At 33.7% G+C, this 17,910-nt stretch overlaps 1 protein-coding gene across 1 annotated transcript; it reads right to left on the bottom strand.

The window, feature by feature from the left end:
- Nucleotides 1–705: 705 nt before the first annotated feature.
- On the bottom strand, nt 706–9,217 carry LOC120079229 (flavonoid 3-O-glucosyltransferase-like). The gene is made up of 2 exons (XM_039033391.1): nt 8,725–9,217; nt 706–1,568 (listed from the first exon to the last, which is right to left on the bottom strand). The coding sequence occupies exons 1-2, from the start codon at nt 9,215–9,217 to the stop codon at nt 706–708; spliced, it is 1,356 nt and encodes a 451-aa protein (XP_038889319.1).
- Between the last annotated feature and the right edge of the window lie 8,693 nt (nt 9,218–17,910).

The raw sequence follows: 17,910 nt of genomic DNA, 5'->3' as shown, positions 1-17,910 counted from the left end.
TATTAGTGAATTATTTTTCTTGGGCACATTGCCACCCAGACGTAGGTGGTTTATTGTCAAATGGGTTACAAACTCCTGTGTGCATTTACCTATTTTCTTGTTGTTAGGATTTTGTTGTTACAATGCTTGTCATTGCTCTCCATTTAACATCCACGTTTCTAGTGACGAATCATCATATCACTTTTTCAGATGTCTTTCTAGATAGGTGACCTTCAAGTTTGTAACTCTTGAGGAATAAAATTGTTCCTAATTTCTTAATAGATTTTATTGATTGGTTTTGTTTCATATGGGGTTGACATCTAGGTTGGCTCCTAAGGAGGATTAATTGAAGTTGTGGTAGGATGACGAGACGTTGGCCATGTTGAGCTGTGATACCATATTTAATTTTGAAACGGAAATAAAAGCAACAATAAGCAGTTGATATATTCTTATTGATCATCATTAAGCAACATTTACACTCCTTTAAATAGGAGAATATACATAATGAGAGAAAGAGTGAAAAGATCACAAAACACACATAACCACGAATTTTATGAGAGATTAGGTGGGCAAACTCAACTATAATAAATGTAGAGTAAATAACATAAACAAGACAACAGTAGACTAACAAAGTAACATGACAATCAATTCTCAACAACAGGAACTAAAACAAGATTAGAACAAGAATAATACAATTAAGTGCACTATTAATATAAGTAACTAATACTACTTTGTGAGTAACTCTTTCAAAGAATTGAAGTTCCTAGTTGAACTACCCTCAGGTCCACTAGCCTTGAGAGCCAAATCTTTAAGAGCTTTAAGATTACTTCTTATTTGGACCCCTTTATGAGGATCTAAGATTGACTCCATTGCCTTCATTACTCCATCCTTTGTGAAGATTCCATTTGGTAGTCCTAAGCCAACCTTCCACTCACACTCAACTGTCCTTACATTAAGGCCATTGTCCCCAACAAAGGGCCTACATATCATGGGAACACCTTCCATTATAGCCTCCAAAACAGAGTTCCATCCACAATGACCTATATAAACCCCAACTGAGGGATGTGCCAATACTCTTGTTTGGGGAGCCCATGGCACTAATTTTCCTTGCACATCAATTCTTTGAAGAAAGTCCTTACAGAAGCTTTCCTCAGGGTTGCCTCTAAATGACCATAGAAATCGAACCCCGCTCTCGTTTAGCGCCTCTGCCAAGGCTGCTAACTCGTGAGGGGGGAGTGCTATGAATGTACCAAAGCATATGTACGCTACGGACTTAGGGTTCTCATTGTCCAACCATTTGAGACATCCATGCTCATCGTTAATAATCGATGTCGGTGGCGTTAAATTAATTGGCGCAATGGTGAGAAGTTCTCGAAGCTTTGGTTTCAGTATGTTGAACATCTCCGGCTCGGCTTCTTTGAAGCTGTTTACGACGACGGCAGAAGCTTTCGGGAGATGCAACTCCATTTTATGTAACATGGTTGCAATGGGTGATTCTACGTCTTCATAAATCCCCTCATGGGGTAAGTCAATATTTCGTATTTTTGAAAAGCCAGGGAGGAAGTTGATGGCTTTCTCTTCATCATCTTCTGCAAAAATCAAATGTTATGTATTAGCAAAAGATACTTGACCTATATCTCTTCAAAAGTGTAATTGACCTTACTATTCTCTTTTAATTTAGAGAGTTTGTAATGGGTAGCAAATCTAAAATTTATAATTGCGAGTTTGCCTTCAATGTTATGAAATTGGTGATATGAAAAAAAAAAATTTAAATTAGAATGCTTCAATATCTAAATTTAAAATCATAAGGTTGTCTATTAATGATGATGTAAATCTACAAAATTTCGTCCTATAATGTATCCATCCCAGTGGATGACATGAAATTTTGACTTTTTTTTTTTTTTTCTAATGCAAGAAATTTTGGCTTTTGTATACATAATTTTGTGGAAGAAAAATAAAAAAGAATATATAGACGTACAAAACTAATGCACCATCCTTATATATTAAACATAAAGAATGAGTTTGTAAATGCAATTGGTCAAAATGAACTCCATCTCAAAATCAACTCTCTTTCATGATGAATTAGGGTCAGAATCAGTGCAACTACAAGAGAAGTTCAAAATCATGAAGGATCATATAGATCTCGAGTCACACGTGAAGAAGCCATTTGGAAGGGGGAGCTTCTCGTCGGCGATTTCAGTCTCCGACAAGAAGCTGCAAAATTGGAGGGATAAATAAAAGGAGAAGAAGCAGAGATACGAGATCATTTTCAATCGTGTATCAACTGTCTATATTTACTTAAATGCCCTTAAATTTAAAACATTTAGATAACCAATCATTTCCAATCGTGTATCAAGTGTCTATCAATGCAAAATCCTTGTTCCCTAGTTCAAGAAGCCATTAATTTCAAGAACACAATGATGAGCAAATTTGATACTTAAATATATAAATTTATGACCATTTTCATATATACATATATATTGATGAAATTAAAAGTTTGTAAAATTTAAAGGTTGGTTATCCTCAAACTATGAAATCTGGGAACTTGGAAAGTTGTAATCAAAGGGGCAATAAAATGCAATTTTCGGTTTTGCAAAATAAAAAAATGGGAGCCATGGATTCAATTTTTAATAATTATTTAGCTTCTATTTTCATTCATGAGGGCATTTTCTACTTCTTTTTTTTTTTTTTTAATTGAAGCAATTTTTGTTATTTGTTTTCTATACTATTCTTGAATTCTAGGTACTTCTCAATTCAATTCATTCTCATAGAAAGATTTAGGGTATTAAGACTCAACTATCTTTGGTAAAGGACGTTGGGTTGATTGAGGAAGAAGGTTGTAGTACGATATTCTCGAGTTTTATCATCTTTCTCTACTGTGTATTTTTCATAATCTACACTTAAATTCCGGCACTATATTGCTTCTCTATTTTTTATTTTTATTTTTCTCTTCATCTATCTTATGGTTTCTTTAGTTTACAAGCTTCCTTTGATTTCTAGTTTTGTACTTAAATTCCTGTTAATTAATACAAGTTTTTCATTTATATTTTCATCACCTTTTGTTTTACTTTAAATCTGTTTGTCTCTTTATTTATTACTTTCTTTTACTTCATTATGAGATATGTTTTTTTTATTGGAATTGAGATATGTGAATATTCCAAGGGAGAGAATAAATCTTTCATACAAAAAAGTAGCTTTGCTCATTCTCATAGCATATTTTGTTTTTATTGAGTTTATTATTTTTATTATTAGTCTAAATTGATCACATAGATTAGTATATAAAAGTTGAATTTAATATTGAAAGGGTTAAATAAATCTTGGTTTCATCTATGAAAAAGCTTGGAGATAAGCCTTTGTTTTTTATATAAAGCAAAACCTTTAGGACCTTCAATTGTATTTTTATTCACCTAAGTTTTCATTAACATATAGGTCTCAGGATTTAAGACTTCTAAAAATACTTTATAGAAGATTGAATAGGTGTTGATCAATTTGGTTCACCATGATTAAGTTTGAGTCAAAACTACAATTACATGAAAGTTGACATTCTCTAACCAAAGATATGTGTATACTCGAGTCATTCTTTTATTTTCATTATCTTTATTTTCTATTAAAAAAAGAATCATCTCTCAACATTATTTTCAATTACTTTTCAATTGGATTATTCTTGAGAAAAAACTTGTTCATTTATGAAAATTCGTTACATCTGTTCTCTTGGATTCAATACTTATGAAATAATTTTGATTATTACTTGTTGTGAGTGTATACTTGCATTGAAGACTATTCTTTCTTTTACATATTTTATATTTTAGATCTACGTCACGATCACATCAAAAAAGTTAAAAGATAACTAATAATCTTTTTATTGAACTTCTAATTTGAAACAATTTTGTCCATGCATCAACTAAATTTAAGTTAAAATAATTTCGGTCATTGGCATTTACCTGAGTTTCTGCTTTGTTGAATTAAAAACTAAAACAATAAATAGGTTAAGATAATATATTCTACCAAACTCAAATGGTTCAATTTTAGGCCATGTAATTTAAAAATATATATATTAATTTAGTCTTCATTGCTAATTATTGTTATTTAAAAAAAAAAATGGTTATATATTAACTACATAAACATTTCTTCTTTCATTTTTAGTTTTTTTGAAATGTAATTTGAACAAACTTCAAAGAATTGGAAAATTTGTATAGAATGACCCAAAAAAAAAAAAAAAAAAAAAAAAAAAAAAAAAAAAAAAACGAAAATTTAATGTCATTTTACTATAAACTTGTTTGCTACTAATCTTTTTGGCATGTGAAATACCATTTTTATCCTCAATATTAAATACTTCACCTTCTCTATTTCTTACGTCTCTTTTGTTCTTGTCTTTCAACAACCAAAAAATGAAAATTTAATGCCATTTAAAAGTAAAGATGCTTCAAAATTTTGATCATTTTATAAGCATAATTGGAAAGAACACAAACAATGGTATAAAAATGAGTGGTCATTTAACTAAAACGAAGTTGTATCAGCAAATATACAACAAAAACAAAATTATTGTACACGCAGAAAATGTGTACGATCGCTGAACTTCAAAATTATTATACGTTTTTCGTTCTCTTTCCAATAATGCTTATACAAAGAGCAAAATGTAAAAGAATATTGAATATAAATGACCCTAGAACATCTAAACTTTGATAATTTTTACTTTTCGCATATTAAAGTCGAAGATTGCTTAATTTTTTGTTAGAATTACAATTATGGTTGGAAAGAAAACAAAATACATATGAAAACGAGTGACCATTTAGCTAAAATGAAGTTGTATCAATAGAGTTATGACAAAAACAAAATTATCGTACGTGTAAAAAAGGTATGTGATCGCTAGCGTCATGGTGCACGATCGTTGACATCACGGTACGTGATCGATTTGCAATTTTTTTTGGTCATATATCCGTCAATACAACTTTGGTTTAGCTAAATGACCACTCGTTTTCATACGTTTTTTTCTTTCATGCTCTTTTCAATAATGTTTATAAAAAGCAAAATGTAAAAGAATATTGAATAAAAAATGGCCCTACAACATCTAAACTTCATTGAATTTTACTTTTGGAGTATGAAAGTCGAAGATTGTTCAATTCTTTTTGTTACAATTACAAGTATGGTTAGAAAGAATATGAATGAATGTATGAAAATGAGTGGTCATTTGGTTAAAATGAAGTTGTATCGACGGATATGACCAAAACAAAATTGCCAAGCGATTGCGCACTAGTAAAACACAATCAAGCACCATGATGTCAACGATCGCACACTATGATTTAAGCGATCATGCACCATGATGTCAGCAATTGCATACCTTTTCTACGCGTATGATAATTTTGTTTTTATCATATCTTTATTGATACAACTTCGTTTGAATTAAATGACCACTTGTTTTTATTACATTTTTATCATATTTTTTCTAACTATGCTTATAAATTAACCAAAATATTGAAGCATTTTTATTTTTAAATGACATTGAATTTTCGTTTTTTGATTGTTGAAAGAAAAAAAAAAGAGAGACGTAGGAAATAGGGGAGAAGGTGAAATATTTAATTTTGAGGGTAAAAGTATATTTCACATCTCAAAAAGGTTAATAGCAAACAAGTTTTTAGAAAGAGGTCAGTCATAGAAAAATTTCTTTTTTTTTTATTATTTTGTACAATTTTTCAAAGAATTGAGACCAAAATGATATTTTAACCAACACAAAATATTTCTAAAGTAATATAAATATATTAGTAATAATAGACATTTTAACTTGTTTAAAATAGCATAAACAACTTTTTTTTTCTTACTTTTTTTTTTAAAATTTTTTGTTTTAAAGATTTTTCTTCATAAATATCTACCAATATTGACATTTATCGATATCCATCAATATTTTCGTCAAATTGAGACTTCGTTTTAAGCTATATATTCTTTTAGTTTTTAACTCAAACTGAAACTCATATTAATGCCAATGAAAAAGGATTTTAAATTAATTAATTTACATTAATGTCAAATTCAAAAGTGAGTATTTAGTGAAAAGTCAAGATTAAACATGCAAATCTTGAAACCTAAAGACTAAATTAAATTTAAACTTGTAAATATCAAAATCTAGAGACCAAATTAAGCCCCAAATTAAGCCTAGAAACTAAATTAGGACTAAAAATATAATCTTTTGAAACATAGGACCAAATAGAAATTAATTCCAAAATTTAAAGGGAAAAAATATAATGTTTGTATAAAAAAAAAATCTTGGGCAATCTAGTTCAGAAGCAAAATAATAATAATAATAATAATAAAGAAATAAAAGAAAAAAGAAATGTTAATGATAACAATAGAAGAAATTAAAAATATAAATAAATAAAGGTGAAAACGGAAGTTATTCCGTTAATATAATTTATTTTTTTTTAAATTTTTATAAAAAAGGATAAATATTGAAGAGACGCACTCTATATAAGAAAAAAAAGTCACATGGATTTTCTAATTTTTTTTCTTCAATCAACCCGTTTCTTTTTCTTTTTCAAATAGTCTTATTTATCTCATTTATTCGAGAAGGAAAAAATATTATTATTATTGTTATGATTATCATCTTTTTGCAACTTTAAAGTGAATTATCATAAAGAAAAAAAACTTACGAATGAATAAAATGAGGGAAGAGAAATAACAATGTTTGAGGCTAGGGGTGGAAACGGTTTGGTTCGGTTCGATTTGGTGGTCAAACCGAATCGAATCGATTTTTTTAAAATATAAAACAAACCGAACCGATTTATTGGTTCAAATTAAATCGAACCAAAAGTTTGTCCATAAGTTTGAGGCATAGGATATCACGCGAGAGGGAATGTAAGTTGTGGAATGAAAAGAATGATAAGTGTGATTATATCAAAGGAAGAGCTTAATGAAGAAGAGAATGAGTTGTTTTGAAAATGTTCATTCACATCAAGTGTGTGAATAGCTTTAGGAGAGAGAATTAGTTTAGTATAAAATGACAAAATAATACACAAGGTTGGGTAATTAAGGGAATTAAGATTAATTAGATATATAGTTTCAAGTGTTATGTTAGTTAAGTTGGTAATTAACAAGATGTGATTTTTTGCTACACTCTCGAAATGTGTTTATGTAGTGCACGCATAAAATATTTTAGGTTTTAAAGATCTTTTAGGTCTTATACACATAGATTTTAAGTAGTGTGTCAAGGTATTTGATCTTTGGATGGTATGACCACATTTGCGTTGTTATACATCTCTAGAATACTCAATGTATAGTATGACCATGTTTTTCTGCTATATATGTCAAGTTTCTTTCTATGTAGTATGTCTAAGTTTGGTACAAGTTTGGGAAAGGGTTATGGTGACCTTATTTAATTTTATGTTTTTAGAAGTGGTTTTTCATATTTTTCTAAATGTGTTAATTAATTTCGTATCCATAATCTTTAAAGTTTGTCCGTATTAAACTTATCAATTCATTGAGCTTGTTAGCTCATCTTCTTTTTCTAAATTTTGTATTATGTAGCAATACTTGAATTTGTAGTAAGTGTATCACATGACATCTGTTATCTACTCTTTTGTTTATATAATTAGTTAAGTTTAAAGATAAAGAAATTTAATAATAGATTCTATTGAACTTATTGCTACAACTTTTCTTAGGGTTGCTTAGATAATAATCTAGGACAAGTTGTGACAATAGCTTATTAATAATTGATATATGATCAACAAATTGCGAGTTGTTCTATTTGATTTAGAAAAATTAGAATTTAGTCACTATAGTTTTAAAAGTTAGAATTTAATTCTTATGAACCTCATAAAGAGTTTCCATGATTTAATAAAGTTCTCATAAATAGTTCCTACCATATGAAACTATCTATGAGAATCTTATAGACTATTTATGAAAATTATATCAAATTATATAGATTAAATTCTAATTATAAATCATAAAGACTAAATATTAACTTTATCTAAACTATAAAAACCAAATTTACGATTTAATCTTAAAATATACTTATTTGGAGTTCAGAAAATTCAAATTCTCATGCATCACTCATACTCCAACTACACATAAAAAACAATTCAAAATATATATAGTTTTTAAAAAGATAAGTTTGCTATATGGCAAATTGTAATTGGATAAAGACAATGATTAGGTGTAGCCTCATGCATCCTTTTTTTCCTAAACATGGTAGAAAAAACTAAAAAATAATTCATTTTTAATTTTTATGTTAACCGTTGTCTAGCTATACAAAAAGAATGCTACCAAGAATATTTCCAATTTTTTTTAATTAAAATATTATTTTGGTCTCTATATTTTGAAATTTGTACAATTTTAATTATATAATATTAATTATCCAATTTTAGTATACGTACTTTTAATAGATCTTAAATTTAATCTCCAATAACAATTTATTATTGATTTTAATTTTTTTTTATTATCTTTAATATTTATACTATATTTGATTTTCTTGTATAAAAATTATTATTATTATTATTATTATTATTATTATTATTATTATTATTTAATTAATTTTGATAAAAATAATTTTAAGGGATTAAATTTAAAATTTATTAAAAATATGAAGATTAAAAGTCAACCATTAAAAGTACAGAAATTAACATTAAACAGACCAAAATTATATATAAAATGGTTTCGATTTTTAAGTCTCTGAAAAAAACTAATTTTTTTTTTTTTTTTTTTTTTTTTTTTAAAAAAAAAAGATAAAATCTTAAAGTTGATGACAATCGACAAACATACCTGAATCCGCCAGATTTTGACGGAACAAATCGGTGTGAAGATGAACAACGAGACTCCGGAGCCCCGGAATCCATACCGGGATCCAAGCCACATCCATTTCCGCTGCTATCTCACCGGCAAACCACAAAAATGCGTCACTCACCACCCCTCCAACCTTCACCGCCGCCGTCTCCACCTCAATTGCCGCCCTAAAATTTCCAGCTGCCGCCTTCATGAAAAGCTCAGCCGGCTCCTCAGGCACTCCCTGTCTCCTCACGTAACCCTTCGGCATACCATCACCGATGCTGTAAGGGAAAACGTTGTCGTTTTGTCGTCCATCGTTGAAAATTGCTGCATTGGAAGTCGCCGTGTTGAAGAAGGAGAATTTCACGTCGGGAGCATCATCAGCGAGTTGCCGGATAATGCCGAGAAGACTACTCGGATGGCTGCCAAAGGGGAAGGCTAAAACCAGCACTTGGTGCCTCCATTCATGGGTTCTTGCTACTTCTTCCATTGATAGAGAAAATAAGGCTTCTTTTCCCTTCTTGTTCTCGATATGCAACAGCTCAATTATGACAATATTCTAAGAAAATAACGTTAAAATAAATGAGTGTTCTTTTCTTTTACTATCATTTTTTAAAGTTTAAAAAAAGGAACTAATACAAGTTTTGTAGATTGATAATAAAAACTCTTTATAATATTGATTTAGTTATATTGTCCCAACATTTTCACCCATTTTCTAAAGAGAGGTTGAACATACAAGGAACAAGGATGGGCTCTTTGGCCCAAGAATTTGATTGTGGGCCGCACTTATAGTCTATTAATATACTTTTTATTATATTTGCAAATTTTTAAAAATATTGTTATACACTTAATTATTAGTCTTAAAAATGTTATCTATTACAATTACACAAACATTAAGTGAAAAATACTTTTCTATTCTCTAGGTTTTGAATCTCATTTGTGACTCTCTAGACTTCACAACTTCACTCTTCACTCCAAACATCCCTAAAGATAGTTTTGATATTTATAAAAAAAGATAAAATATAATATCGCAACTTTTAAAAAATTAAAAATATCTTTGAAACAAATAAACGTTACGGAGTAGTTTCATAAATCAATCTAAAAGTTGTTAAACTATTGGAGAATTTGAAGCTTAAACCTATTGTCGCAAATGATAATTAAGAGGCACAAAAAAAATGGTTAATTTAACAAACTTTTGCACTTTGCGATCTACAAAATGGGAGTAGCAAAGGTTTCATCTTTTACACCTTTTCTTTTACTACCTTTCCTGATTCAGAAACAATATCATCACCAACTTTCCAACAAAAAAAATTAACATTTCAAAGAATTCTGACCTCATAAGAGATTTTCCAGCAACCACCTCTATCCATGTTAAAAGCGGATACTCTTTGATAATAGTGGTTAAAAAACAACGATTCTTCCAACTTTTGTGAGAATGGTTAGAGATTTAGTTTTGACAATATTTTTAAAGATGTTGTGTCAGTTGTTCCTTGAGATGTCTATCAACTTGTCCTTTGGATTGTTCTTATAGATGTCTCACGAAATGCAGATTCTAGCATAATTTATTTTCCTTATCTGGAAAATTGTATTTATTATTCTTCGGCAAAATATGAAATTGGTCTATTTCCTCCTCCTCCACTATGCATATTTAAGAGGTCACTATACAAATTTTAGGGTTGGTTGCTTTGAAAGTTTTCTTGTCGTTTCTCTCATGTGTTGACCGTATACCACAAGTATGTCAATCTTAGCGATTGTGAAGCAAGAAGCATTGTAGATCTTGAGGTATTTCTCTCTATCGTTTTTGAAGCTTTATTCGTTACTTGAGAATGAATTCTCAAACTTAGAGGAGCTTAAGTTCATCAAATAAAGCGGTTTTCATTTGAAGGTGGAAAGATAAATGTTCTGTGAAACCTAGATTTCCATTTTTCCTACTTAAGCAAGTGTTAAAAGGAATTAACTAAGTGAAAGTTAAATCCTATGTTAAAGGGAAGGAAATTTCTAGGTGTTTAGTAGATTTTCCTTCAGTAATTTAAGCTAAGCTTTAATTGGTGAAATTATAGTGAAATTTGCCTAAGTGTAAAGTAAAAAATGAACCATGCGTTAAGAGACATTAACGCATAAGATGAGAAGAAAGGCGACCTGTGTTCGTAGGGATGAATGCATGATTGGCCAAAGTGTTGTCAAAAGGCATTGCCAAGATTTGCTCATGCTTTGGGTATACGTGAGCAAGAGCAGAGAAAGAGAAATGTTGTGTGCAGGCACTGGGTAGAAAATTGTCTAGTAGATGAGCAGCGCGACACAATGAGGTGGGCGATCGTATAGTAATTACACGGAGGTAAACGACGCTCGCAGTAGCTAAGAGCGAGAATAACAAGATCACTGAGAGCGAGATCAGCGAGATCAGCGAGATCACTGAGAGCGAGATCAGCAAGAACGAGATTGGAGAGACCGAGAAAGTGGGAGAGAGCAGTTTGAGTAAGAGAATGGGAGAGAGCGAGAGTAGAGGGAGCGAGAGAATGGGAGAGAGCGAGAGCATGGGAGAGAGTGAGAGTGGAGAGAGCGAGAGTTTTGATTTATGTATGTATATGCATGGGAGAGAGTGAGAGTGAAGAATGGAAGAGAGCGAGAGCATGTGGAGAGAATTAGACAACTCAAAGCTCGGCTAGCTAGAGTTAGCAATGGCAGACCTAAGGAGAGGCCATTTGTTATGGTGGGTTGTCGTGAGGAAAGAGCTGGGGAACGGCTATAAATGGAGCCTCGGCATGAAGGTTAAACTCATTCCAAACAATTTCAGTAGTAAAAATCATAAGTAAAGAGTGAGCATTTAGTGGAAAGCTGCCGCTAGTGGTGGAGATAAGGAATTCGAAGGAGGTGCTGCATAGATTCTATATTCTGTTTGAGTAGGGAGATATTTTACAAGTAAATTCCGTTAGGAGGATTTACTGATGGTGAGTGGTTACTATGTGTTGTTTTGATTTATGTATGTATATGTATATATGAGCCTTGTACTAGAGGGTAATGTCAAATGTGCATGAGTAGGAATGCATGATTGCTGTTGTGATTGCTGTGATATTGCATGTTATTATTTTTGATGGAAACTAGAATTAAACCGGGGATATGGTTAGTATGCTTGAAAATGGTACTTGGCGGGGAAAATATGGTCGGCTTCGGTCGCGGGAAATGATAGTCAGTGACGACCGCGGGAAAATATGGCCAAGTTCCCTAAGCAAAACTAGCGGAAAGAAATGGTCGATGTGCACCGATTGCGGAAAAATGTGGGGTATAGGGAAAGTTTCCAAAAGTTATGTGTGTTATGGGTTGACAGTAGTTGACCGTTAACAGGAAATGATTCAGTGGCTTGGCTGAGGAAATGACTTTTGAAATGGTATTAATGTGTTGTTGATTGCATGCTTTTTTCCCCAAAAGTATTATTTTATAAGCCAAGTTTCGTTTATAAAAATATACCACTCACTGGCCTTAGTAGCTCACTCTTCAAAATGTTTTCTTATATCCTTCCCCCCCCCCCCCCAAGTAGCAGAAAGGTGAGGAGTTCCAGGATGTTGCTATGGTCAAGGCTTCCACATGCCACAGTTACACTTCTGGAGGGTTTTACAGTTGTTGTTGTAACTTTGTTGTTAAATCTTTTAGTTGTATAAACGTTACATTGTTGTAATATAAAATGGGCCTACTTAATCAGTTGGTTGTTAAATTTGTACATTGGTATCAGAGTTATTTTCGCAAGAGTGATTAGGCAGTAAGTGTCAATCAAAGGGTTGATAACTGCTGTCAATCATGCCCTCTCCCAGGCTTGGAGGGTGGTCTGGGGCGGGGTGTGACAACTTGGTATCAGAGTAAAGGTATACATAACACCTGAGAGCAGATTGAATATAAAATTTAAGTTGATACCAATTTGGTATCAGAGCAAAGGCTTACGTAAAACCTGGGAGAAGGTTGAGTATAAAGTTTGGATTGATACCAACTTGGTATCAGAACATAAGTTTTCGGGACAATTGAGGAATTAGTTTATACCAGCTTAGTATCAAAGTATAAGTTTCTGGGAAAGTTAAAGGGTGAGTTGATACTAGTTTGGTATCAAAGTATACGTTCTTGAAAACCTGAGGGTTGAGTTTAGTAAAACCAGAGGGAAGTGTGGTAGAGTAAGGGTTTAAAGAGAAACCTAAGAGTTAGTCAAAGTGAGACTAAGAGGAATGGCGGAAATGGCATGACCTAGCAGGCAACCAGAGTTGAAACTCACAACGCTACCTGAAGACCTACCGAGGAAGGTAAGTATGAATTTAAGTTATTCTCATTTAGTATTTGAGATAGAAATGTTTATGTTGTAGATAATTTGGTTCAATATCTAGCTTAGAGATGGCTAGGTGAGGTATCGTTGGACAAACTAAGGAATTGGTATCAGAATAGCGCAGTAGAAGCGTGATAATAGACAAGACTATAAGAGGTTACAACAGTGGTTGTTGTGAAACCTTAAATGAGAGTTAGTTCGAGTAAATTTCGAGGATGAAATTTTCTTAAGGGGGAAGTAAATGTGAAACCCAGATTTCCATTTTTCCTACTTAAACAGGTGTTAAAAGGAATTAACTAAGTGAAAGTTAAATCCTATGTTAAAGGGAAGAAAATTTCTAAGTGTTTAGTAGATTTTCCTTGAATAATTTAAGTTGAGCTTTAATTGGTGAAATTGTAGTGAAATTTGCCTAAGTGTAAAGTAAAAAATGAACCATGCGTTAAGAGACATTAACACATAAGATGAGAAGAAAGGCGACCTGTGTTCGTAGGGATGAACGCATGATTGGCCGAAGTGTTGGCAAAAGGCATTGCCAAGATTTGCTCATGTGTTGGGTTTGCGTGAGCAAGAGCAGAGAAAGCAAAATGTTGTGTGCAAGGCATTGGGTAGACAATTGTCTAGTAGATGAGTAGCGCGACACGATGAGGTGGGCGATTGTGTAGTAATTGCACGAAGGTAAACGATGCTCGCAGTAGCTAAGAACGAGATTAGCGAGATCACCGAGAGCGAAATCAGCGAGAGTGAGATTGGAGAGACCAAGAAAGTGGGAGAGAGCGAGATTGGAGAGAGCAGTTTGAGCAAGAGCATGGGAGAGAGCGAGAGTTTGAGCGAAAAAGTGGAAGAGAATAAAAGCCACGAGAGCAAAACCAGTGAGAAAGTTGAGAGAGCGAGAGCCACGAGAGCAAAACCAGTGAGATAGGGACAGATGGACGCATTTGAAGAGAATTGGATGCGTTCATTAGTAATTTGGATAAATAAATCAGAAATTAAGCAGATGAAGTGGCAAAAGGAGATTGCATGCAGGAAGATTTTGATTAACTTAAGTATGTGGTGTACGGTTGATATTACATGCAAATTAAGATAATTTTGGTTGGCAAACCTAGAATTAGACAACTCAAAGCTCAGCTTGCCAGAGTTAGTGTGGGCAGCCTAAGGAAGAGCCATTTGTATGGTAAGTTGTCGTGAGGAAAGAGGCTGGGAACGGCTATAAATAGGAGGCCTCGGCATGAAGGTTAAACTCATTCCAAACAATTTCAGTAGTAAAAATCCTTAGTAGAGAGTGAGCATTTAGTGGGAAAGCTGCCGTTGGTGGTGGAGGCAAGGAATTCGAAGGAGGTGCTGCACAGATTCATATTCTGTTTGAGTAGGGGAGATATTTACAAGTAAATTGCGTTAAGAGGATTTGCTGACGGTGAGTGGTTACTATGTGTTGTTTTGATTTATGTATGTATATGTATATATGAGCCTTGTACGTAGAGGGTAATGTCAAATGTGCATGAGTAGGGATGCATGATTTCTATTGTGATTACCATGATATTGCATGTTATATTGTGATGAAACTAGAATTATACCTGGGATATGGTTAGTATGCTTGAAAAGGGTACTTGGCGAGAAAATATGGTCGGCTTCGGTCGGCGGGAAATGATAGTCGGTGACAACTGACGAGAAAATATGGCCAAGTTACCTAAGCATAACTAGCGGGAAAGAAATGGTCGATGTGCACATTGGCAGGAAAATTTGGTATAGGGAAAGTTTTCATAAAGTTGTTGTTGTGTTGTTGGGTTGACAGTAGTTGACCGTTAACAGGAAATGATTCAGCGGCTTGGCTAAGGAAATGACTTTGAAATGGTATTAATGTGTTGTTGATTGCATGTTGTTTTCCCCAAAAGTTTATTTTGATAAGCCAAGGTTTCATTTATAAAACTATACCACTCACTAGGCTTAATAGCTCACACTCTTCAAAATGTTTTCTTATATCCCCCCCCCAGGTAGCGGAAAGGTGAGGAGTTCCAAGATGTTGCTATGGTCAAGGCCTGCCACATGCCACAGTTACACTTCCGGAGGGTTTTACAGTTGTTGTTGTAACTTTGTTGTTAAGTCTTTCAATTGTATAAACGTTACATTGTTGTAATATAAAATGGGCCTACTTAATCAGTTGGTTGTTAAATTTATACATTGGTATCAGAGTTATTTCCGCAAGAGTGATTATGCAGTAAGTGTCAACCAAATGGTTGATAACTGCTGTCAATCACGCCCTCTCCCAGGCTCAGAGGGTGGTCCGGGGCGGGGTGTGACATGTTCTTGATGAGGGAGAGACTCACACTTAGGAGGAGCTTAAGTATACGTTGAAGGTGAAGAAATCTCACACTTAAGGGAGCCAAAGTTTCATTGAGAGGGAGCTCAAATCTCTCCCATCTTCCTTTGTTTTACAACGAAAGGTAATTGTTCCTTCTGAGGTTGGATATGATCAAAAGAGAATGAATGAAATCCTAGTAAATCCATAACTTAAGTTGTAGATATTTTTTAAGTTTTGAATATGATATTTTTCCATTGCATAAAGTAAGTCAATCATGTACATTTTCCTTGTGCGTGACTTTTTGTCGTTGTTGTATCTTAACACTTATTTATATATTTTGAAATTTGATGTTATCCCCCTTTATTCTATTTTGCAGGTTGACTTGCTTAATCATGACTTGTCTGACCCTTAGTTCTCGATCTTTAAACTTTAAAGCTCAACACTACTACAAAATTTACATTACTTGACACCTTATAGCTTTTAATTACTTGACATTTCTGTGGAAAAAACGTCAAGTAATATGATCTTGAACAAAAAAATGTCAAGTAAAAGGATTAAAAAAGCGGAGATTGATGGAATATATTTTGGATATTTTCATGCGAACCTTTACTTGACACGATTTTCTTGTCAAGTAATATAAGGTCCTACTTTACATGTTTCACGTGTCAAGTATAAGAAGCTATTACTTGACATTTTTTTCGTGTCAAGTAAAATATATAAAAAAAGTTGCCTAATAATATTTTTTTCTTACTTTAATGAAAAGCCCTAAATTTATCATTTCATTTTCTCCATTTCTCTCCTACCCCAAACCCTGGTCGTCTGCATTTCTCCAGTCACCGCCGCCCTAAATTTATCAGGTTGTCCGTTGGTGATAAAAAATTATGGAATGCATATGTGGGATGCATGTCTTAGGTTATGTGTTTGTTCTCATGCAATGGTGGTCATGCGTTGGAATGGAAAGTATGTGTTAATCTCTTATGCAATGACCATGCGTTCCTATCACAAGTTTTCTTGCACTCTCGCCAAGTATAACGAGATCACAAGTTTCTCGGGTGATCCGAGGTCGAACTCAGGGACTTGTAGCTAAAAGTTATGCAGTAATGTGTTTGCGGCGAAGAAATAAAAGAATGATGAGGGTTATGGGCTATGAACTACTCCTACTCTTAACTAACAGATTAAACAGTGGAAAGAGGATTTAAAGGTAGAGACACGACAACTATTAACGCGTAGTAAAATGCATGAAAAAAAAAAGATGAAAAAGGTGAGGATGTCTTCACTGCAACACTAAGCTTGACCGCAAGGGTAACCCTAGCCAACGCAAGCTATGCGATCATGCTATACACACTTGAGTAGACGCATGCGATGTATATGCGAGAGTGTCGAGAAGCCTATTTCTAAGCCTCTACATTCCCGCTCACGTGCTTCACATAAGCAAGATGACCGCATACCACCATATCCTACTTAAAGGGTGCATACGCTGTGTAGTAGCAAACAGAGCTTATTCCTAAGTTCCCCATTCTTACTTATGCGATCTAATCCGCTCTCCCGAGTCTTAGATTTGGTTTTTGTACTACTCTCCCAAGTATCCCCCAAGTATGCCTAAATGATGAATGATGCGCTCATAAGACAAGGTAATCATATAAACCTGGTTGACGTAAGATTATTCCTATCTCTAGTGAACACTTGCTTACATTCTTTAATGCGATCAACTACTTACCCTCCCGGGCAGTTGGTTGCTGCTGATTCTACTCATAGACAAGCATTGCTACAGCTTCACACTAAGCAAATAAGGCTTTCTCACAACACTCGCGCAACGCACACCTCCCGGTGGTTTGCTACATGCTTCATATTCCTATGCCGCATGATTAAGTATGCAATACTCTAGAAATCTTACTTAGTGATGGAATGAAAGTAAAATATGCTAAGTAAATGTAGATGGAGATGGAATCGAAGGAAAATATAGAAATGCATTGATCACAAAATGTATTAATCTTTTAAGCATAATGTAATACAATACAAGGAAAGAAGAGAAATGGAGGGCCAGCTGGAAGCAATGTCTTGCTTCCAGCAGATGTGTGTCAAGGCTGCCGGTGGTGCCATGAATGGGCGATGAAGTAGACTCTCTCGAGCTCTAACGACTTCTATTTATAGAGCTTGATCGCCGACAACATTTATGGACCTGCTCTGAATCTGACACTCGCGGCGCGATGGTCCTTTTCTGAATCTCTGCTGCTAATGGCGTGATAGGTGAAATGTCAACATCATCTTTTGATACTCTTGAGGTATGCATTCATGCTTGGTTTCTGGAGTATCAACGCATTCCACCATCCTTGCGATGGTTATTAACCTATAGCCGCAATCTCTCTGCGATGACCGCATTCACTTGACAGTCGCAACTTCTATGCGATGGACGTATGCGATTGATGCCCGCAACATCCATGCATCGAACGTATGCATTCGGCTCTGCGATGGAGAGATTCCCCGCATGTGGTCGTCTTTGCAATAGCCTGGCTTCCGTGTATGCGACCGCTTCCTACGTTAGCTACAAAGATAGACAATTGAATGCATAATAACACATAAAAGT

Source organism: Benincasa hispida, chromosome 6 (genome assembly GCF_009727055.1).
Source record: "Benincasa hispida cultivar B227 chromosome 6, ASM972705v1, whole genome shotgun sequence".
In the NCBI taxonomy this organism is placed as follows: Eukaryota; Viridiplantae; Streptophyta; class Magnoliopsida; order Cucurbitales; family Cucurbitaceae; genus Benincasa; species Benincasa hispida.
The sequence above is the reverse complement of the archived record's forward strand: the minus strand, read 5'-3'. Positions and strand labels throughout refer to the sequence as shown.